This window comes from Phoca vitulina, unplaced genomic scaffold (assembly GCF_004348235.1).
Source record: "Phoca vitulina isolate PV1807 unplaced genomic scaffold, GSC_HSeal_1.0 scaffold3, whole genome shotgun sequence".
Classification (NCBI taxonomy): Eukaryota; Metazoa; Chordata; class Mammalia; order Carnivora; family Phocidae; genus Phoca; species Phoca vitulina.
This window is the reverse complement of record NW_022589706.1, coordinates 59,975,923-60,000,566: the sequence shown is the minus strand read 5'-3', so window position 1 is coordinate 60,000,566 and position 24,644 is coordinate 59,975,923. Positions and strand designations below refer to the sequence as shown.

The 24,644-nt window shown below is 38.8% G+C and overlaps 1 protein-coding gene across 3 annotated transcripts in view; it reads left to right on the top strand.

Moving 5' to 3' along the window:
• The window catches only part of PRKG2 (protein kinase cGMP-dependent 2), a 107,448-nt gene extending 104,205 nt beyond the window's left edge, over window positions 1-3,243 (top strand). For all 3 annotated transcript variants that reach the window (XM_032400625.1, XM_032400622.1, XM_032400626.1), the window contains one exon: window positions 1,115-3,243. In XM_032400625.1, the coding sequence (XP_032256516.1) occupies window positions 1,115-1,210 (96 nt within the window). In that variant the 3' untranslated portion in view covers window positions 1,211-3,243. The remainder of the gene's footprint in view (window positions 1-1,114) is intronic.
• The last annotated feature ends 21,401 nt before the right edge of the window (window positions 3,244-24,644 follow it).

The window sequence follows — 24,644 nt, the reverse complement described above, 5'->3', positions numbered from 1 at the left end:
CAGTTGTAATTACATTTTTATAACATGGAGTATCAAACAACAGAAATATGTTGCGAACTTTTAAAGCAAGTATTTAACAAATATTTCTTGAGAAGAAATTACTTATGTACTGGGGCGGGGGAAATGTTACTTAAAAAAAATGGGATCAGGCTCCACATCAATTCTATTCGTTTTTAAAATTATATGGCTCTTAAGTGCTGAGAATTGTGTTCACATAAATAAGTAACTGGGATTGGAGGGTTTTATAATAGCAATGTCACTTTGAATGCCTTCTGAGTGATCTCCCCACTCTCCCAAAAAACACATTATGATTTATCATAAATAGTATTTTTACTGATCTTTCAGCTGAAAATTCAATCAGGTACTTTTAAAATTTGTTTGAAAGCAAAGAATTGAAAACCACCTGCTTTGTAAAATAGTTTAATTCCAGAATCATTTCACTCTTTCAACAGGGACAATAATATTTTGAACTGACCCTTTGTTTGGCATTCTGGAAACTTTATATGGGTCAATTAACCATATAGAAATTCAAGGTTGGTGAGAAATTTTTATAAAGTGGAAAAAGGATTTAAAAGTGGCAAATTTTGACTTTTATCAAAGATTTTATTTATTAATTTGAGAGAGGGAGAGAGCAAGCGCACAGGAGCAAGGAGAGGGAGAAGCAGATTCCCTGCTGAGCAGGGAGCCTGATGCGGGGCTCCATCCCAGGACCCAGGGATCATGACCTGAGCTGAAGGCAGATACTTAACCGACTGAGCCACCCTGGTGCCCCAAATTTTGATTTTTTTTTTAAATATTTACTTTTAAAATGTTTTTCAATCTGAAAAAAAAGAATAGATGCCATTTCTGTCACCTTTTCTTTTGGACATACTTCCTCAAGCCAGGTAGCTTCTGTTGAATGTAATGCAGTGACTGGATCCATTTGGACTAAAGGGGAGATCTCAGAGGCTGAGAGTGTGACTCAAAAATGATAGTTGGTCATCTTGTCCCCTTACATGTAACTTACCAGTGGTTGCAGTATAAAAGCAGTGTTCAGATATAAAAAGCATTAACCTGTATATAACATGCTTAGTCAGCATTATCCTCACCTTTGGTTTAATTCCTCCTCTATTAGCTCAGTGGACCCACAGACCACAGCTACTTCGACAAGTATCCCCCTGAAAAAGGAGTGCCTCCAGATGAGCTGTCAGGCTGGGATAAAGACTTTTGACAGAAGAAAAGATGATTATTGCCTCTACATCCAGAAGAGGACTATAAGGACCAATAATCCAATAGTGATCATTTCTCTCTTTGGAGTATTATTATGTCTTTGGGGAGACCATTAAGGAAGAGAACTCCCTGCCCATGAGCTGGGTGGACACTGCGAATATGAAGGTGGTTCTGAGTTATAATGTCTCATTTAGATGCTCTGAATTATTCATGTATTCTATTCTTTGCTCTTCTCAAATGTTGGAGGCAATTCTCTTCCCCTCGCCATAGTCAGAATAATTTTTGTTGAGGGGGCATAATTTTCTCTGCAATCTATTGCTCCATCCCAATCATACATGTCTCCTTTGAGTCTTAATAAGTTTTAAAAAGTGTCTTGCCTTTGAGCAACTAAGTCATGCACATGGAAGGAAGAATATGGGTGAACTCTGGAAGACTTCCCCTACTCTCAACAATTCCATGTAAGCATTATGGCATCTCAAACCCATGGTTTGCAGAAATCTTCGTAGTGGATAGAAGCTCTTGATTTTCACCTGCATTCAACCTAGAAACATATTAACATGCATCTGATACTAGTCTGGGGAAAGGCAAGTTTAAGTATTAGCCAATGGTACTGCTTCCTAGCATAAATGAGTTAATTCACCCAGCCAGTAATTATATTCCATTGGGGAACTTTGAAAAAATAAAGCAAAAAATATTTTTGTTCTCCTGTGACCAGCTGTGATACCTCAGAGACTTTTCAAAAGCCTTGTTAAAGGTAGTTATAATGTGTGGTCAAGTGATGGGCCTTTGGTAGGGTTTTATCTTATATACTAAATATTTTCACGAAGTAGAAAACATGCAGGCACAAAATTGTGAAGGCTTTTCCTTCCGATTAAATATGGAAGAGAATAATTTCTTATAGGTTAAGGTTGCTGACTCTTTACAACTGAGATATTTTGGCCAGTTTTGTGTTTGTTGCCATTAATAAATCAAGAGTATAGAATAACCACAGTTAATTTTTAATGAAAATCTCGTTGGCTCATGTTGATGCCCTGCAATCACTATTGCATCAATAACTCTTTTTAAAGAGATTTGAGTCATGGATGTGTTTATAATTTTAGATTTGTAAGGTAGACAAGCCGCTGAGGAAGTGATGGGACTTAAGTAAAAGGGACATCCAGAATGTGCCCTCCTGTCTCCTCCTCACAATCTTTCAGATGATGAATAGACTAGTTTCAATGGCACTGGATACCAGCGCCGAAGAACTTTACTAGAGAATGTTGTCATGCATCCACCACGATCCCACCAAATGGATGGGAAGCAGACTTTCTCTGTATCTTTTTGATCTGGCAGAGTAAAAATAACATCTAAGTTCCTGCATTATTCAAGCTTCTGGTTATATTTTCACATGCTAATGTTCTATGGGAAAAGCAACCTCTACCCACTCTCCACCCATATTTTCAGCATTCAGAAAGAGTCAGCTATATGCTTCCTGAAGAGTCAAACCAGTTAAGTGAGGCCCAACCCAAGAGGGTGCATCCTTAACAAATTGAATTTCCACATTTAGAGAATCCTTTTGCTGAACCAAAGAATTTTTGTTTCCTGGAGTAGTATTTTTAAAGATTATGTATTGTACATAGACAAACCATTTTTAATAGGATCAACATAACCTGCTTAATGAATTTCTAAGATTTTTAAAGATTTTTATTTGCATTTGGTTTGTAAGCATTGTATGTTTTTCCATGTATATATTTTTAAATTACCCACCTATAAATGTAGAAAATTTATGCATTGGATGGATATTAGAACTATACAGATAATAGCAATGATATTCTCAAAGGAAATCAATAGTTGTAATTCAAAAAAGACATATATACAAATAAAAACCAACTTAGAGTACTGCAGTTTTATTTTGCCTGTGATTGGCCATATCAGTATGTCATCTCCACATGTGATTTTATTTTGTTTCCTTTAGAGTACTTTATAAAGATGAAGAAATGAGGGATTGAACCATCATATAATCCCAACTCCGCTCTTTCCTAGCTGAGTGACCTTGGGAAACTGAGTTCATTTCTTTGAGTAAAGTACTAGCTTTCTCATCTGTAGAAGAAGTCATAGTAGAGTAGTACCTACTTTAGAGACCTGTTTCAGGGATTAAGAAGGATACCTAAAGAGTCCTTTGCTGACATCTGTGAAATAATGCTGCATGGGTGGGAGCTACTGTTACTGTCTCTATTAGAATTAAAGGGGACTAAATAACCATTTAGCCCTGAACCTATGTATCATCGGTATCTGTATGTACAGTTACTCCTATTAAATCCAGTATTTACCTTTTTCTTTTAAATCATGAAGTGAAGATGGTGGATCAAACTTTACTATGTAAGATGAAGAGTTAATCCTCGCCAAAATGAAGCGCTTTATTAAGAGCTCACCTACTTTTCTAAATTCTAATTTTTTATGAACTAAGGTTATATATGTAAATATATTCTTCGAAAATACAGAACCCATCATATTCCTAATCCCCCAGTATAGAAACCCATCATATTCCTAATCATCAAATCATTCCTGTTCTCTCTTTTCCAAGTGCAAAGTTAAGTTTTCGTTCTTGAGCCTCTTCTCTGTGGGGCCAACTTTTCATAATTGTAGTTTCTTAATCTTTTCTCTAAATATGAAAATGTCTGGAGGGAGAGGAATGTAAAAAAAAAAAAAAAGTGAGAGATTTGGAGTTAAAGAGACCTGGGTTTGAATTCTAGCTCTGCCCAGATTTGTGTGAACGACAAACCCCATCTTTACCCATCTGTAACTTGGAGATGTACATGTAAAGCTTTGGAGCATAGGGCCAGAGTATTATTACTTGTAGGTCATTGACAATAACCATTTGGAAATAAATACATACATATATTTCTTTTGGCATGATAATAAACCCTTGTTCTTTATTGCTATAGGCATTGTGCTAGGAGTAATTACGTCCATTATCTCATTCACACAAGATTCTAAAATAATTATAAACATACGCACTGTTGATTGCCCTCAAAGCTAAACACTGGCTTCGAATAAGCATTTCCTTCACAATTTTGCTGTTATGGTTTTTCATGGCTTCATCCCAGTTCCTAGGACTATATAACAAATTACCCTGCAACTCAGTTGCTTAGAACAACCATTATCATAGATTCTGTGGGTCAGGATTTCAGACTTATGGTGAAGATGACTTGTCTCTCTACCACAATATCTGGGGCATCATGTGGAAAGACTCACAGCCCCGGCTGACTCAGTAGCTGGGGGTTAGAATCACCTACAGCCTTGTCGCCCACTCTCCGGAGCCCAGGCTGAGACCACTCAAAGACTAGGACATCTGACCAGAGTGCCTACACATGTCCTCTCCACAGCTGGGATTCTTCCTTAAACTAGTCAGACTCCTTCCATAGAAGCTTAGGATTCCAAAAACAAGTATTCCAGGAAACAAGGGAGAAGTTTTAATCCTTTACTAACCAGCCTTAAATCACATGACATCACTTCCACCATATTCTATTGGTGGAAACATTTAAAGCCCACCCGGATTTGAGGAAAAGGAGCATAGACTTAAGGAAGAGAGTTTCATAAAACTTACAAGCAATTTTAAAACCTGCCACAATCCACTTCCTGGTCATAGATGAATCATATTACTGCATATGCAAAATAAACACATTCCCTCCCAAGAGCCTCCCTAAAAATATTATTTTATTACAGCATCAGGCTCAAGCTTAAGATCTAAGATTTTGTCCATCTAAATCCATTTGAGTGTAGATAAGGATCCTCAGTTGTAATTCTGTGGATATATTCTTTTAGTTCTGGAAGCCTGTGAACTAACTAAGTCATCTACTAGCACACTTCCAACATTGAATGGTAATAACCACAATGGATACTTGCATTCAGAGAGGGAGAAGATAGGAGGCATGAAGCAGTCACTAGTCCATCAAATTCTGAAATCTGGTCTGACACACAGTACCTTTTCTCTGCTTTGGGCTCAGTCATACTCCCCATCAGTTGTTCTCCATAGCTCTTGGCCTCATTGTGTAGAATCCTGGTTCTGCCTTTCAAGTCATCCTTCCTTTTCTATGGGATATGGCTGGTATTTGCAGCTGGGTAGACTTCTTAACCTGTTTCCTGCCTGCAACTGTTTGGTGGTAGAAATGACTTTTTTCAATTTGTCTGTCTCTCTCTTCATTCCAAGCTGATATGTTTTCTTTAAAAACTTTGTGAGCTTCCTATGTATAAATCTATGATTCACTCCATTAGACAAAATCTATACTCCACATCTTCCTGTGAAGATGCTATAGGGAAAATGATTCTTAAAAGTTCTTTTTTTAAAAGAGAGGGTGTGCACAGCACATACTTAAGATGCTCAGAGGCCTTTTGATCTGAAAAGGTATGGTAGACAACTTCAAAGATGGCTTTCAGTTATCCCTGTTCATGGCATTCATGCCCTTTTATAATCTTCCCCTTGCGTGTTGGCTGAGCCTAGTGACTTCCTTCTAACAAACATTATAATCAAAATCATGGGATGTCACTTCTAAGAGTGGGTTACAAAGTGACTCTGCTTCTCTCCTGTTTACCCCCTTGCCCTCTCATTTGCTTGCTCTGATGGAAACCAGCTTCTCTATGGAAAGGCCCATGTGGCAAATAACTGAAGGAGCCTCTGGCCTATAGCCAGTGACGAGGTGAGGCCCTCAGTCCCACAACCCGTGATGAGCTGAATCCTGCCAATGACCACGGACTTGAGATTGGAAGCAGATGCTCCTCCAGATAAGCCTCCAGATGAGACTGGAACCTTAGCCTATACCTTGATTGTACCTAGTGACAGTGCATGAGCCAGAGTAGCCACATAAACAATTCCCCAGTTCCCAACTCAGAATCTGTGGATGCAAGAAGACACACTGGGATCCTTGAGGAAAAACTACAATTTGCGATGACAAACCAGGACTCGGGAGGACAAACTGGAACCAGTTTCTGTCTTTCATGGTTGCCAACTTGGTCATATGGGTGACCTGCGGAATAAGCTGGCACCCTGCATGTCTACCTGGCTTGGGATTTGCGGATGCCGACGGGGCAATCTGGCTAGAGCTGGAGGAACCCCAGACCTGGCTGCTAGGTGACCAGTGATCAGCAAGAGTGTGTGAGCCGCCACAGTAGCTTGGTCTTGCATGACCTCCAGAGTAGAAATACGGCTGCTCCTCATTTCCGCATTTCAGATCTTACGAGGATTTCTTCTGTGGCCAGAGACTAACTCAGAACCATACAGAGAAGGGACTCCTGGGAGACATTCTATTTCTGGCTTAGCTAAATTGACAAAGTGTAAAGTCACTCAATTTCAAAACTAGTAAAATATATAATATATAATTATTCTTGTATGATTTATTTAGTTTGGATTTTTAAGTAATGAGATTTTCTTCCTCTCTTTCTACCCGCTAGTTATCAAAGTGGACATAGAGACAGGCCACACAACTCAGTTGAAACCAGCAATAACAATTTGTCTCGGGTGATTTATAGGCAAGATCTGAATTGAATAAGAGCTGGAGCGTTTTCAATTTTGAAAGATATAAAACCAAGATATTTTTGTTTATTGTTGGTTACTACATTAAAAATGGTATAATGAAAAGTAACATGAAATTTGTTTCGAGGAAGGAGATGTGCATTGAGAAAAGGGAAAAAAAAAGGCAGACGAAAATCTGATGTAATAAAGGAAAAACACCAGCAATGCATCAATCCCGGAAACCGAGTAGAGCAAATGGAGCTTCTCTCAAGGGGGATGGGAGAAAGCCAGGTGTCACACCAGAACACAAGCTGACTATGAGTCAACTATCCAACCCTGCTATTTAAAATTCAGGAGGATGCTCAGATTGCTAAATGGATCATAAAATGCAAGATTTGGAAAGTTGCCCTCTTCTATATTCTGCTTGGCCTGTCTCTTATAAAGTCTGTGCTCAGTTTTGCATTTAGGAAGGAGAGTCAAAAGATTACAAAGTGTGTCTAGAAATATTTAAAAATACAATCCATGAATCAAAGCCAAAGAAAGTAAAGAAGGGCTAATAAAAACATATAAACATATATTTTTCTTTTTGAGGGCCTATAAAGATCAAAGGGAGTAAGGGGAATCCTCTTATTCTAATGGATAATGACTGTGAAGAAAACTATTTAATGCGTATCTTAATGAATTCACTCAACAGTTATTTATTGAGTGCTGTTCCAATCACTCAAGATGCTGAGGGTACAGCAGAGGGACAAAAATCACAGTCCTAATGAACACTCCTATTTATTAGATCACTAGGTTAATAGTGATGATAATATCCAGGTAATATGATCATGGATATTTTTCTAAGTTTTATACATTAGATTTATATCTTATAATAAGGAACAGATTTACTTTTAAAAAAATTTGAATCAGATAAGCTAGATATCAGAAAGGTCAATGAACCAAAGGACTGCTGAACACCAACGACACGTGTCACTCTGTCACATCACTTTCCAGGCAGGTGACAGACCGTAGCAGAGTCTCTCCAGTATTCAGCACCTACTTACTTAAATCTTCAAGTCAAATTTTTACAGACTCTGTTTGTTCCTTACCTCTCGATTCTGATATAAGGATGCAAAGTAAGCCTTTCACTTGATAGGGACAGGTAATTTACTTCTTTAAACATTTTTGAGCTGTTTTTGAAAAATATTTGGTTCTGCCTCTGCCAGAGTTTCAATGCCTTGTTTCTCTACTTCTTCCTTACCCATAGAGTGTCTCCTGACACCAAATTCTCTCTACTAAATGCCTATGCATGAATTAATTAGTTAATTAATCAACTGATTGATTGATTTCCTCATCAAATATTTGAGTGAATACTCTGTTCCAGACACTGATGTGCAGCAGTAAACAACATAGACAGGATCCCTCCCATCATGAACCATATATTCTAATTGCAAGAGGATAATGGTAAGTTATTAAACAAACGGAGTGCATTACATAATTGAACTCAACATAAAAGTTGAATGTACATAGAAAAATATATAAATTAAAAAATATGTATCTGTAGTTTATCTCATCTCCTTTGAGCTTCCACCTACTGGGTAATGGGAGGGACATTAAAAGTCTCCTCTAGTTTAAAGTTAATCCAAACAAATAATGGGAACAGTCCCTCCAGGGCAGTGGTTCTCAAATTTTAGTGGGTATCAGATTGTAATAGGGAATGAAATGGGTATCAAGGCCTAGGCCCCATTCCACTTCTAGAAGTCTGGGCCTCGGTGGGCTTTCTTAACTCCCCAGGTGGTTCTGATAAGCCACGGAGTATGAGAACCATTGTCTAGAAAATGTCCAGTCTCTCTTAGACAAAAATGCTCAGATTCTCATTTAGCCTCTTCTAGTTATATCCCTGACTAAAATGGAGGATGAGTCAAAGCTCTAGGGCCAGGTAACTACTTGCTAATTGTTTGATGTTTGGAGCAGAAGTTTATGGTGAAGGAAGCTCATCATCTGTTGTCTCTGGGCCGAGACAGGGCCCAAGGTGTCCCTTGATGACTTGGGTTCCTCTCGGTTACCGTGGTACTAGAGGCTTTTGGGGTTTGACCGTGATCCCTTCCAGCTCTAGCTGAGACCTGCTTTTCAGAACTCACTACAAAGCCACCTGCTTCCTATGAAGATTAATTTCCTCTGATAAGCTTCCCTAGCCAGACCTTCAGAGTTACAGGTCCTGTTTTTACACTGTAGAAGGCAAGGGGACTCAGGATAACTCTAGCTCGTGGCCTCATACTGCGGGCTATGCTGGGCCCCCAAGGTTACTGTCTGTGCTTTGCTTGAGGGCAGCTTGTGATGAGACCCAAGTGTGGGAAGGAGGGGCTACCTCTCCTCCCTCTTCCTTCCACAGTTTCGGGGGGGGGGGTAGAAAAGGACAGGCTTCCTGGTCTTTCTTTTCTGTCTGGATTTCCCTTATATACATAAAATTCTCTGATCTCTTCCACAAAAGTCTGATCTTTTAGAAGCTAAAGGAGATAGAGGAATTTAGATAATCCTTTTTCAGGACCAAAAGGTGGCTTTTGAATTTCAAAAGCTTGATGTTACCTAAGACTTTCTCAGTACAACCCTACTGGAATTAATCCTAATCAGCAGGTGAATGATTCTAGAAAAGAACCAAGATTTATTCTCAGGAAGGCAAAAAACAAAATCGCATTAATATTTTTTTTTTAAGATTTGTATTTATTTATTTATTTGAGAGAGAGAGAGAAAGAAACAGCATGAGAGGGGAGAGGGTCAGAGGGAGAAGCAGGCTCCCCGCTGAGCCGGGAGCCCGATGCGGGACTTGATCCCAGGACTCTGGGATCATGACCTGAGCCGAAGGCAGTCGCTTAACCAACTGAGCCACCCAGGTGCCCCACATTAATAATTTAAAAGGAGAATTCATTTCCCTTTGCGAAAATAAACAGTAAACTTTCGTCACAGTGATAAACTCTATTAATATAATTAAACAGGCTAATGTGACAGAGCGGGGCTGAGAAGAGGGGAGAGTGACTTTGAGTAAGTGGTAAGGAAATGCTTTCCTGAGTAGGTGACATTTGAGCCGAGACTTGAGTGGTGAAAGGAAACAGGCTTGAGACAGTCTGGGAAAGAGTGTTCCGGGCAGAAAAATCAAACGCACAAGCCGTGGGGCTATTCGTGAATTTGGCATGTTTGAGAAAAGAAAGAGGTCTTGTAAGTTTCCCATAGAGTGAGCCCTCAGGGAGGTAGGCAGGACCAGATCGGGAGAACCTCATAGGCCACAGTAAAGAGTTCGGTTTTTCTCCCAAATGAAATATGAAGCCATTTGATTTCCCCCCCGCCCTTTTGGAGCAGGGGAATGACTTGATCTGATTTATGTTTTCCAAAGATCACTTTGGTGGCTGCACCATGATGGAGCGTAGATTGGGGAATAAAGGAAGCAGGCAGACCTGGTGAGCAGGCAGTTGAATTATCTAATTCGGGGGGAAAACTAATGGAAGCTGGCTCAGACAAGAATGTCAAATGGGTCATGTACAAAGAGCCATGGGTGGGGCAGTGTCTGGAGAGAGGTGACAGGATTGGATGTGAGGAATGAGAGAAAGAGAGGAAGCCAGCAAGGATGATTCTTGGGGTTTCCCTGGTTCTAGGTGAGTAAATATATGTATGCAGGTATATGTATGTGTGCATATATGTATATGTAAATGTAAGGATATGTACGTGTCTAGATAGATAACGTCATCTTTAAAAAATATATATCCTTTATTTTAAAAACAGTTTGCAGCCTGTGGTCTCCATTATTTTTTAAGTAGGGTTGCTGCATATTGCTGATTACACTGTCCAAGGTAGAAAAAGAAAGGATTAACATTTTAATCACTTACGTGAAAGGTGGTGTGCTAAATACTTTGTACATGTTATCCCTCTTGAAATGTATGCCTCAGCTTTATGAAGTTACTGTTTCTACTATTTTATAGGTGAGGAAACTTTACCCTGGAGGGAAAAGAACAGACTAACTGACTTCGAACATTTATTCAACCCACATTTTTAAAGGACCTACTGTGTGTGTTATATTCATAGTCGAGGCTAAGAATGGGCACTTGCATTACCATATAGTATGGCACTCTGACCATTTCCTGGGAAAAGAAGTTTGAAATTCTCCTTGTTGGGTGATTTGTTTTCTGGGTGCCAAATCAGTTAAAACGGAAGACCTTGCCTTTCATTCACTAACTTGAATGAGACAGAGCACCTGTGGTCAAAAATATTCTCAAGCATACACCGGAGCAGGGTGTCAGTTGGAATATGTATATCTTATACAAAACAATGCTGTTATGGTTTTAGATGGTGGAGTGTGACCAGGGTGGGAGTGTTTAAACTTAGTTGTGTTGTTGTTGTTGTTGTTTTGGGGGTTTTTTGGTTTTTATCTCTCTTCATGCCAAGTTCAACTTCTGCTGCCTTTGTATTTTCCCTGTAACAAAGCAACACTGGGGATGCCGGCTCCTCGATGTGGCTGCTCTAGTAATTGTCCGCAGTTGCTACTGACATCATGTCTTTCTTCTGCACGGTCCACAACACCTCCCTTCTATGGAATAGACCCAACCCGCAGACGCCAATGTAGTTTCCATAGCACTCCTCCGTTAGCTTTTCTGCACTTTTTTCAAACTTAAACCCGCTTCTGGTTATCCCCAGCAGGATTGGGCCATCAAATTTATCTCCTCTTTTCATGTAGAACTTTTTGGCTTTTTTTGGTTTTGCATTTGTTTTGTTTTGTTTTGTTTTGTTTTGTTTTGTTGCTTCTATGCCTTGCATTCATGGTGTGCAAGTATGAAAATAAACAAGGTTATTTTTAAATGGTAGCAAAGATATATTCGGAAGATTGTTGGCCATTCAGGGAAGTTGCCTACAGAATCATGTAATGAATCCGTTCATCCTTTACTCCAACTTCTCTCTAGATGGAAAGGGCAACCTAAGGATGTATGGAAACAACTTGGAAATCCACATGAGAAAAGTCTGAAAATATAGACCAGGAGGAATGATAAGCAATATACTATTTTGGTTCAAAATAATGTACTGTTATTAAGAGAAGAAATTTACTTTCTCATAAACTAGGAGGGGGGGTAGGATGCCAAACATTTTGGACTAAGTGTATAGCCTCCCAAAGAAATTACTTCAGCCATTGAGGGCAGCATTCATATAAGAGAGTAAATTCTAGTATGCTCGCTAGATACTGGGTCATACTACCCTCACACCTTACTCTTCCACTGGCCAGATTTTATTTATCTGTTATGTTTTTTACTACCTGAATTAAAGCTCAGGACTACTACAACTCTTTAATCAAACTCTGGGCATTCATATTTTCTTTTTTTTTTTTTCAGATTTATTTATTTATTTTAGAGGGATTGAGAGAGAGCGAGAGTGCAGGTGAGCAGCAGGGAGGAGCAGAGGGAGAGGAAGAGAAAGAATCTCAAGCAGACTCCCCACCTGAGAGTCAAGTCTGATGGGGGGGGCGGTGCTTGATCTCACGACCCTGAGATCATGACCTGAGCCAGAATCAAGTGTCATGTCAGACACCCAGACGCCCCTGGGCATTCAGATTTTCAGCTTCTACGATATTAGAAGTTTTAGTACTTTCTGCTAAACATGTCTAAAACACAAGTCCTCATCTTTCATCCTCCAAATCTTGCTTCTCTTGTCATTTCTCTACGGAGGAAGCTAAAGAGCTGTTAAACTCAGCCTCCACGGCGATACAGGCCAACTAGCTTATGTAAAGATTCAACACTTCCAATTTAATACTCTGTTCGAGACTCCAGGATTCTCTCTCTTCATTCTTACAGCTGCTCCATATGATCAAACCTTCACCACTCTCCTCAATTCCTTTGGCCCATCCCTCCTTACAGATGACTTTGCCTCCTAGCTGGTTTTTCATATCACCTGTATAACTGACTGCAAGTCCTTACCCTCAGACCAGACCTTACTGCCGAGCCCCCAACCAGCAGACCTCTGATCGTATTCACCTAAATTTTCTAGTAACCAAAAACTCAGTTCAGAACTGAACTTGTCCTCCTGCATCTCCATCTCTGTTCAAGTTAACACCATCTCTTGCCAGGATTGTTTGAACTCTTTAGGATTGCTCTCCTTGCATCCAGCCTAGATTTCTGTCAGTTAGCATGTGTATTTCTGTTTTGTCTAAATTTGTCTAATTTCATTTTGCTTAAAAGAGCTTCATCCAAATTAAAACTAACTTTTATGTTAAATTAAATTTTGGATAAAGGATCTTGAGAGTCATCAAAGAAATGCTTATTGTGTTCAAAAGGACATTAGAAAAAAAAATCAAGCACTCAATGCAATAAAGCTCTATAGAACCAATAGTAGGGTAATCCCCAAACAACTGTTCAGTAGGAAATGAGATACTTTGTTTTTCAAAATGACTCTGAGTTTTAAAGATGACTTTAAAATATAAGATTTCATGGTAGAAATTAATAAGAACATGAGCAATACATTTCAAACACCTGTGGGATATAGTGAAATAGTACCCAGAGGAAAATGGTTATTCTTCCATGAACTTATTAAAACACTGTGAGAACTGAAAATAAGTGAACTTTATATTCACTTCAAGAGGCTAGAAAACTAAAAAAAATTAATCCTAGGGAATTATAAGAAACTATTTTATTGATTAAAGCATTACTTGACAAAAGAAAAAAAAAACCCTTAGATCTTTATTACAGACAAAAGGTGATTTTTTTGAAAAGATCATCATAACAGAAAAAAAAAATGTACGTGTGACCCAGGAGAGAAAGCATAAATAATGATGCCAGGACTAAGAAAAGGACTAATGACAGATTTGAGTTCACGTAAATGAGAAAATAAATTACAAAGGTAGATAAAAAGAGCATGTAAATCACTAAAGATCAATTCTTGTAGAGGTAGAATATCTGAATAGTCCAAAATGAAATGATAACCACCTCTCTCCACAAGGCAATCAGCTCAGATAATTTAATAGTGTTCAATAGATAATTCTATGATAGTTAAACTCTGTACAAAGAAAGAAAAGTACTTCCCAATTCATTCTCTATAGCTAGTATAACCATGATATCCAACTATCCAATTGTTTTTTATATAGCAACAAAAACATGCACCAATCTTATTTATAGAAATGAATATGAAGTCCTAAATAAGATATCACAAATCATATCCCAAAACAACATTATAGACTCACTGTACCAGCTAGAGTTTGGCTCTAAACTATTTGGAAACATATTAATGTAATTTGTAAGATAAATGGATTAATGGAAAAATATATAATCATATTGACAGGTAATTTTTAAAAGATAAGATTTAAGATCCAATTGGGAAAAATCTCTGTAGAAAAAGCTAGGTATTTTTCAAATGAAACTCACAAATTGTTTCTAAAGTTGATCTGGAATAGCATATGCAAAAGAATAGTCAAAAATTTTATAAATAAGAACATTATTACTATCTCATATTTGTGAAGAATGTACAACTTCCAAATCATTCTCATGTGAATTATTAAATTTGATTTGAAATATAGATAGGACCCATACTACCGCTCTCTCTAGATAAAGTCACCTTATCTTTTTACCTTGATTATTGAAATCATTGCCTTGCTGGTCTCATAGCTTCTGCTTCTGGCCCCATTTCATCTATTCTCAATACAGTAGCCCAAGTGATCTGTTAAATATAAGCCAGGAAATATTATGTCTCTCTACAAAACCTTATGATACCTTCCCATCTCTTTCAGAGAAAAAGCCAAAATCATTCCTTCCCTATAGCCAACCCACCCCACCTCCACCTCCGTTCCCTCCCTCACTTCCTGTCCCACTTATTTCTCTCGCTCTCCTCCAATCACATTGGCTTCCTCACACTTCCTCACATATGAGGGTTATACTCCCACCTCAGGGTCTTTGCACTGACTCCTGCCTCTGACACATGCTTTTCCTGATACATTTGCCTTCTTTAGATTTTGACTCAAACCTCACCTTCTCAGTGTGGTTTTTCTTGATGACCCTACTTAGAATTTCAAGTGCCTTCTTTCTCTTTATCCCTCTTCTCCTTGTTACTTTATTCCATAGCCTTTCCTGATCCCTAATACAATACACATTTTATATATTTGACTTGCATACATTGTTTATCTTCTGTCTTCCTCCAGTACAGTGTAACCTTGATGAAGACAGGGTCTTCTATGCCCAGTGTCCGGAACAGTGCTAAGCAGATGTGAGCACTCGACAAGAATTCCTTGGATGAATGCATGAGTTACAAATGGAGTAACCGATCCCAGAATAGTTAAATAACCTACCTCTGTTAGCAAGACTTCATTAGGACCTCCATCTTCCGATTCTCTAATCCACTCTATTTTTCCAGCATACTCTTTTATCACTATGATATCCATATCATAAATTTGAATTTGCATCTATTTTGGTTGTCTGTTACTTTTAAGTACTTCCAAGTGAATAAATTTTGTTTCCTAACACAAGAACCACAGAATTTAGAATATAGCTTGAATCTGTTCATTTCTCAAATATTTCCTTTTAAGAATGTGATTGCTTTGTTTTTTTATAGCCTAATAAAGACCCTAGAATGTTCAAATTAGTATGTTAAATAGAAGAGCACATTAGACCAAGTTGTGTATAGATACACAAAATGCTATTTTTTATGAATGTGATATGATGTAGATAAGTTCTCTAGAGATGCCTTGATTTGCAGAAAATTCAGGGGATGACATCTTTACATTTTTATATAAAACCATCAATATTATGCAACATTCTGACTTTCACATCAAGCTGCAAGACCCAAGCTGTCCTTGTATATTTTTGCCTGAGGATCTTAGTATTTATCAGGGAACTAGAGGGAGAATAAAGGTGTTAGATTATTTTTCAGCCTGAACTGTATACATTAAAAGAAAACCTACAGGAATAGGCGATAATATATATTTTGTGAAGCATTGAAAATATACCAGGGGACTTTTGTTTTAACCTGGAAGTTTCCTCTGTCTTGGAGGTCACACATAAGGCACTCCTCTACTGTCCAGCTAAATAATTGATTATGTTCTCAAGTTTGTCTTTAAATGTCTCAATCATTCTCAAGCTTAGTAACATAAAGGTTGATGCAGGGAGCTCTGTAATCGTTGTTATGAGCTGGAGCTGTTTAGAGGGGAAAGATTTAGACATAGTAGTTAGAAATCTGTAAGGGGATATTTTCTCTATTTCTAAATGAGGGTTAAGTTAACTTGACTCATGGTAAGCCTCCTGGGGAAGCTGGGGTGATTCATTTTTGTACAAGTGAAGCGAATGATCTTGAATTTTAAAAAGTGGGAGTGCTCGGGTTATAATTGCCATTCCTTGTTCTATTTGTCTTACTTTCATCCATATCTCATTTGTGTTTATATCTGATGGTTCAGGGAAATGCAGGTGACTGCCAAAAACTGTGAATTTAAGAAATAAGGCATAGAATAGGATGGCAATTGCAAAATGTGCCATGTTCTCTGTGAAAACTGACAGAAAAATAAAGAGTGTGACAAAAGCATTCCTGAATAATATTTCCTGAAAAGGTTTTAATTGAACACACGAGATCAAGAGGAATTCCATTCTGGGTCCACCCAGCATTTCATCCTTTAGATAAAATTAAGATGTGAACCCATTTCTTGATTTTTTTTCCCCCTATTTCAGGGCAGCAACATTTCCTCATCAGGTGAATCTATAGCTCAGAATACTTTTGGGGCAGAAATTTCTGACTGAGGACAGAGATGCAGAGAATATTCTTTGTCTTTAAAGATAATAAAGATTAAGGGGAGAGAGAGAATAGGAGGGGGAGAGGGAAAGAGGTCTAGGAACACCTAAAATGCAATTGCAAATTTTCACTGAGGAGCCTCACAAATGGATAATTAGCTCACAACGGAAAGTCAGATAAAACCTTTTGATCTCCAGCTTTAACTAGAATTGTCCCCATTGGAAGAGCCATTTCTGCAGAGTGGCGGGGTCACGTTCTGGTTAACCCGAGGGTCACTGGGGACACTTGGAGGCTGGGACGCTTGTAAGCACGCCTCTTGTCTCTTCAGGCTAATAACTGGACTCCATCTAGTGGTCAGAATAACAAACTGGGATTTAGCTGCTTACATAAAGAGACTAAACCAAAGCAAATAGATGGATGCTGTTCTTGAGATCTGACTGCTGCTGTCGTCAGAGGGTCTGAGGGGACTAAATAAAGCAACAAACGAAGCACAGAGCCTCTAGGTCCTGGTATCGGATACCCTGATACCTCCTTTTATAGGTAGGAGCCTGTTGTGGCTGAGGCCCTGTAGGCCATGCAGTGTGTTAGCTCACTCTGATGGCTTTGTGAGATGCATTTTATTGTTATGTGACACAAGGGAAGACGGTGGAAAGAATAGTGGGTAGAGTGTCAGGAGAATTGTCTCTGCTCTGTGACTTTGGGCAGATCCCTGGGGCTAAACGTCTGTGAGACAGTTTCCTTGTATCTGAGAGGAGGTGAGACACAAAGCTTTCCTCCACTCGTCTATTTAATACCTGCCAGGCACTCTGCTGGGCGCTTTGTGGGGCTCAAGGAGTTTCCAGTTGAAGAGAAGAGATGAAAGTTTAATGTATGTAACAAAAATACATCATAGGAGGTGCAAAGTTCCATACCAGAAGACCACGAGAGAGTTCCATGCGGAAATGTGAGGGTCAGGTAACTACTCAGAGGTGGCAGGAGTGAGAGGTGGCAGAGAATGTTGAATGTCTGTGACTGTCTTTGGCTATTTCCATGTCCATACCTATTCTCTGTGTGTGCATGCATATAAAAAATATATACATACTTGCAAAGCCAATTTTAAAATTTCACAATCAATAAAAAGACAGATGACCACCTGGCGAAAACATTTGAAATATGAACAACAGATCAAAATTTTATATTGTTCACATATAAAGAATTTTTACAAATGAATAATAATAATAATAACTCCTTTTAGTGACTAAATGAGCAAAGGATATGAACAGGTCACTCTCAAAAAAGGACGACACATGTTTAAAAATCCATGAAAACTATATTAAGCTTACCAGCAATTAGATAATTTTGAAATAATTATATTTGAAATAATTAAATTGGTGTGAATTCCTGATTATTCAATTAACTAAGGTTAATTATTAATAACAATAAATTTCTTGTTAGAGCAGCAAAGTTTAAAAGGGTTGAGAGCCCCAATATTCAATGTACTGTGGAGAGTACAGGCTTTTGTGCACTGATGATGGGACCGTAATCCATCTGAGTAAAGTTTAGTGACGTGAAATCAACACAGAAAAGATTCAGTTGTTAGGAGTGAATCTAAAAGAAACAACTGAATGGACAACTACACAGAAATATATTTGTAATAATCATCATTGTAGGATTTTATATAACAGCAAAAAAAAAACAAAAAACAAAACAAAAAAAAACACCCTGAAAACAAAACACAGCAAACAACAACCAACTGACCCGAAATATTTTGCTATTTGGGAATGATAAACATAATTGGGGTGTAGCCACATAGTATACTATTACAGTGGAATGAAAATTTGGATAGACCTACATTTATACCCTAAAAATATTTATAATATGCTAAGGAGAACATAGCTTACAAAAATATGCCACTGTTTTATTGAAATAATAAATTGCGTATGTACATGAATTAGCATGGAAAAATATCCGGAAAGATATACAATAAACATTACTAGTGGTTATCTCTCCGTGGTGAGATTACAATTTCCACTTTCTTTTTATACCTTTCTCTATTGTCTGTATTGCCCACAATTATGGTAGATTACTTTTATTATCAGATAAACCAATTAAGCAATTTTTACTGAAGATGGGAATAAAGCCTGAGCAACTGGGACAAATGTCCATGAAATGCTCTAACTGTGCCTTCTACAATGTTTCCTAATCTGAAAGTATAATTTCCTGCTTCGGTTTATAGTACTGCAAAGGTAAATAAAGGGACTAACAAAAGAGATGTATCTTTCACAGACCATAAAAATTCCATTTCACTGGTGAAAAATTCTCTGTTCTCATATCCCTGAGGCACTATATTAAGTCTCCATCTGGAAGGAGGTAAAAAGGAAACTTGCAAAGACACAAAGACTGTCTCTGAAGGAGGCAGGCCAGCGCAGAGCTTGCCTGGTCGGACACAGTCCCACCCCCTTCGCCCCGCCCCCACCCCTTCTGCAGTCAGCTGCCCGTGCGCTGGTGCATGCGCTGTGGTCAGAATCCAGGTGTCTGAGTTGAAGAAGTGGTGATCGAGAGCTCAGCCTCGACAAGGAGAGGGTGGGGATGGGTGAGGATACAGGGCTTTCATGGGCTCAGTGACGTCTGTAGACCTCCTGTCTCTACAGTGAAAGTCCAGGTCCTGAGTGTCTCGCACCTGATCAACTAGTATGTTTACCACAGCCTCTCTGAGATTAGCCTTCTTCTCCGGTCCTTAATATTGTTGTCAAACTCAGTCCATCTGTGGCTGCAAGGAGCGAGACACACTTGTGTTTGAATCCTGGCTACCCTTTAACATCTTGTGACCCCTGGGCAAGTAACTGAACTCTCTAAAATTTTGCTTACCTCATCAGTGGAGCAGGTCTAATACCATCGCCACTGACTCTTGGGAAGGGTGAGGTGGCGATAGCACCCAGCACTAGGCTTGGCACATAGTCAGGGTTCCAGAAATGAACAGGAAGCCATTTCCTGTATGTTAAAGCCAAGCAGGTATTAACCTCCGTTAGACCTAAGTTGGATGACTGTATCATTTATCAAACAAGCAAGATCATTTTTGAGAGTGAGAGGGGGGCACTTTGGTTATGCCGATGCAAGATGTGATCTGGGGACTGACTTGGGCAAATTAAGACAGAAGACCATTCTGGTTCTTAATTTGATTCTCTTGAACTGTACAACATTCATGATGGTTGGTGCATGATTATCAGCCCTGAATCTGAGTGACTGCCTCATGGGATGTGGGGCAGGAGAATCTGATGATGCCCTGAGCACATATCTGTGGTGCACTTATGTTACATTACTGTTATTCGCTTGCATGTCAGTGTCCCCATGGTGTGCTGTGTGACTTTACATCCTTGGTGCCTGGCACATTGTACATGCTCAATAAATGTCTATTGAATTTATGACCAGATGCTCTGGAACTATTAGTCTCAGATGCCAGGAAATGGCTCCTACACTATCCGGGTGGTTCCTGGCTGTAAGCCCAGCCTCCTAGCAGTTGGATAATTGCACCCTGATGGTCAGCCAGAGGCAGCAGCAGTCATCTCTACTACCTGTTGGGTCAAGAATAGAGTTGCTGACCTCTGCTCTCTAGATGATGTATTGGGACTTTCTGAAGGGGGTTAGGACCCTACCTGGCTTTCCTGACATCCTGTTGTGTCACTCTCCTTTACCTGCTGAATCACCTCTTGAATCCATAAGACTGTGAGCCCTCGGAGAGCAAGCAGCAAGATTGTTTTTACATGTGTATTCCCAGTTCTTATAGAGTGTCCGCACAGATCTCAATTAAGTATTCATGGGATGAAAAATAAAAAATGGTAATAATTAGTTAGGAAATAAAGATCAAAAGATAAAAATTGGAAAGAGTATTGTAACTTGCCATATAAATTTGGAAAGTTCACTTATCTTTGGGCCTCATTTCCAATATCTATAGAATGGCAATAAAAATATCTCACAGTGTGAAAAAATACCTCACGGTGTGGCATTGGGTATGCCAATTATCACCAAAAGGTATAGGTATAAGTAATATTAATACATTAAGTCTGTAAATCGTAGTGGCAATGCTAATAGCTTTGGGTTCAGAGTTCCAATGAAATCTATCTACATTTTATTAACGGTTAGAATTTGAACATTAACTTAGCTTATCCAAGTCTCAGTTTCCACCACTAGACTAAGCCAGGGGCCACTCTGGAAAACAGTATAGAGGTTTGAACTAGAGGGTATTATGCTAAGCGAAATAAGTCAATCAGAGAAAGACAATTATCATATGATTTCACTCATATGTGGAATTTAAGAAACAAAACAGAGGAGCATAGAGGAAGGGAGGGAAAAATAAAACCAGATGAAATCAGAGAGGAAGACAAACCAAAAGAGACTCTTAACCATAGGAAACAAACTGAGGGTTGCTGGAGGGGAGGAGGTGGGGGATGGGGTAACTGGCTGATGGGCATTAAGGAGGGCACGTGATGGAAGGAGCCCATGATGGGTATTATATAAGACTGATGAATAACTGAACTCTATCTCTGAAACTAATAATACACTGTATGTTAATTAATTGAATATAAATTAAATTTAATTTAATCTAAAAAAAGAATAAAGCTTTCCCATATCAAAAGTAAAAAAAAAAAAAAAGAAGAAGAAGAAGACTAAGCTAGGGGCACCTGGGTGGCTCAGTTGGTTAAGCGTCCAACTCTTGATTTTGGCTCAGGTCAGGGTTGTGAGATTGAGCCCCACATCAGGGTCTGCACTGGATGTGGACCCTGCTTAAGATTCTCTCTCTCCTTCTGCCCCTCCCCACCTCTCCACTCTCCCCCTAAAAAAAAAAAAAAAGTGCATTTATCAAATATAAATCTTTAGAAGAAAAGAGTAAGTTAGACATTGTGAAAAGAAATGAGTATTTTATGGGGCACCTGGGTGACTCAGTCGTTGGGCGTCTGCCTTTGGCTCGGGTCGTGATCCCAGGGTCCTGGGATTGAGCCCCGCGCCGGGCTTCCTGCTCTCCCTGGGAGGCCTGCATCTCCCTCTCCCACTCCCCCTGCTTGTGTTCCCTCTCTCGCTGTCTCTCTCTCTCTGTCAAATAATAAGTAAAATCTTAAAAAAAATGAATATTTTCTATTGCTTAACAAATAAAAGATATTATTATCGATATTATTATTCATATCAAAGGTTACTGTAAGGTCTTAGAATTTTATGAACTTGTTTCTATTATCTACATGTCTATTATATGTAAAATGAAAGTGTATTTTTTTGTTTATAAAATAAATATTAACATTCTTACTCACAGAAAGCCAGGAAGGTTTATTTGGCTTGGATTATTGGGAATTGAGGATGAATGGATAGATACAATGCACAGAATCTGATAAATACTGAAAGTTCTATGGTATTATAAGGTACACAAAATATTGCCACAAGATTCACAATGTTGGAGTAAACTATGAACCGTGGGCAGGTTTTCATGTGTTACTGTGGAGTGTATTTATTCCTCAGCATAGTATTTGGGAGTTCCCATGAACACTAAAAACCATATGCAACTCATTTACCTGGCTGATTTAAGAGGAGTTTGATAGCTTCCAAACGTTTCCACTCTCTCTTTCCTAGCCAGAAAATCAAAATGCAGGTGCATCAGAGAGACTGGAAGGAGTTTAATGTAGATTTGTTGGGTGGGGGAGAATACTGGTAGAAACACTTTCTGTAAATGTGTGTGTATGTGTGTGGGTGCACGAACACACGAGTATCTCTGTCTACACACCACACATGAGAAAGAGGTAAAAGAGTGGAAAGAGCCCTTCCCACATTCAACGAAAGAGACAAAGAATCTTAAAAACTTATTCTGAGCCCTGGAAGAGTTTCAAAGCAGGTGCTTAGAACTCTTTACTCTCTGGTCCTTAGGGTCTCTCATTTGCTAGTAAGTCCACTTACTTACTAGTGTCTCAGTCAGAACTTGTGAACACTTCTCAACCTTAACACTTTATATATCCACATGGTATTGTATTACCATCTTGATTACTTATCATTGCTCACAGTTTCCATTTAAAAACATCCTACTTCAGATATTAATTGTTTTACTCAAAACTGGCTTATAAGCAAGAAGGAATAATTCAGTACTCGTTTTCGTTTATCCATTCATGTCTGTAGATAGGATACAGAGAAAAAAACCCTAGAGCTACACACACATTCTGAAAACAAACTAAGATGTATTTCACACATATAATCCCACTCTAAGTCCAGAAACATTAACACGTTCAGTCAGTTGACCCAAACTCTTGTACCCTGGAAAGTTAAAAAATACTTTCTGAAAAGGGTTTTAGAGGAGCGTAAGTCCTTCAGAAAACAGAAAGCAAGTGTGTTCTCTGGATTATAGAGACTGAAGTTTCCCCTAAAATGAAGGCTTCTCTGGGCCTTGAAACTGACTGCTTTCATCTAATTTATACCCACAACTTTCTATTTTAGCCTTGAAAATGGCTGCCTTTCTGACATAATTATTTTTAACTGTTTATTCCTTATTTTGATAGCCATCTATCTCAAAGGAAGGAGGGCTGGTGGTATATTTGGGGAACACTTCACCTTTTTATAAGATACAAATATATAATATAATTTTTTTTAAAGATTTTATTTATTCATTTCAGAGAGAGAGACAGAGAGAGCACAAGCAGGGGGAGAGGCAGGGGGAGAGGGAGAGGCAGACTCCCAGCTGAGCTGGGAGCCCGACATGGGGCTCGATCCCAGGACCTGGAGATCATGACATGAGCTGAAGGTAGACTTGTGATTTTTTCCTATAACATTTCCATGTTTTAACTAATGCCTTTTATTTGTCAAGTCATTTGCTTGTAGAAAACTTATTGAACAGAGTTATTATCAAAAAGGAATTGAAATAACTGTTGATGAAAAACAGGATAGGGCGCCTGGGTGGCTCAGTCGGTTAAGCGTCTGCCTTCGGCTCAGGTCATGATCCCAGGTCCTGGGATTGAGTCCCATGTCGGTCTCCCTGCTCAGTGGGATTCTGCTTCTCCCTCTCCCTCTGCCTGCCACTCTCCCTGCTTGTGCTCTCTCTCTCACTCTCTCTCTCTCTCAAATAAATAAAATCTAAAAAAAAAAACAAACAAACAAAAGAAAAACAGGATAAAATGCTTTAACAGTATTTAACTTCATTTACCTATCTACCTCTCATCACCATCTATTATGTGTACGTATTCCGAATGTTCAGAAAGGGCAAAAGGGCAGAAGGGCAGTTACATGTAAAAGTGGACTTAATGAATTAGGAACCACTGTGGACAGATGTAATGTTATCACACAAAGTTGTTTAGAGTCCATGGAAAGGTGTGTTGGGAGTGTTCTGCCATGTGTAATGTAATGCCGGTTAAGAGCAGTCCAGCTGCGTTTGAGTGGTAATTAACATCTGTATTTTAAATAGCAGGTGAGTAAAAACTGGACCTTGTGCCAGGACAAATGACCTGAGGCAGCTTTTAGGTCAGAGAGTGATTAATATATAATCTTAAAGAAGTATGGATTAAATTACATTTTATAATAATTTTTCGATTTTAGTTAGCCATGAGGGCACTCACATCTTTTGTCAATTTTTAGAGGCTTGCAAATTGGCCAAGAACCTCCCTATTTGATAGTGTGCTTGTTCAGACGAGGGACATAAAATAGACAACATTTTCCTGAAGAGTCAAAGTGAAGCTACTTCTTGTTTATTCCTTAGATCAGCACTGTCCAGGAGAAGCTTTTGTGATGATGGAAATGTCCTACATCTGCATTGTCCAATCAGATAGCCACTAGCCATGTTTGGCTATTGAGCGTTTGAAATGTGGTTTGTTGGACCGAGGAACCGAATTTTTATCTTTATCCAATTTTAATTAATTTAAAGTTAAATAGTTACATCTGGTCAATGGCTACAGTATTCATGCAGCTTTAGATTCAAGCTCTCCTAACTCTTTTGATGGTGAGGGAATTTTTCTGGATGGTTTAGTGTTATGCTATGCTAGATCTTTAAAACCTTGGCCAAAACTAAAACTCAAGCTGCCTGTCATCCAAGAACCTAAAGAACCTCTTATTTAGGGTCCCTCCACTTTCAGCCACTGGTGTTTGTGTCGATTAATGAATAAATTACTATATAGGATCTTGTGTTTCTAGCAGTGGTCATGGTAACAGTCTTCAGATTCCCAGGGATTCAAAACAAATATTTTCCTTTCCTTTCCTTTCCTTTCCTTTCCTTTCCTTTCCTTTCCTT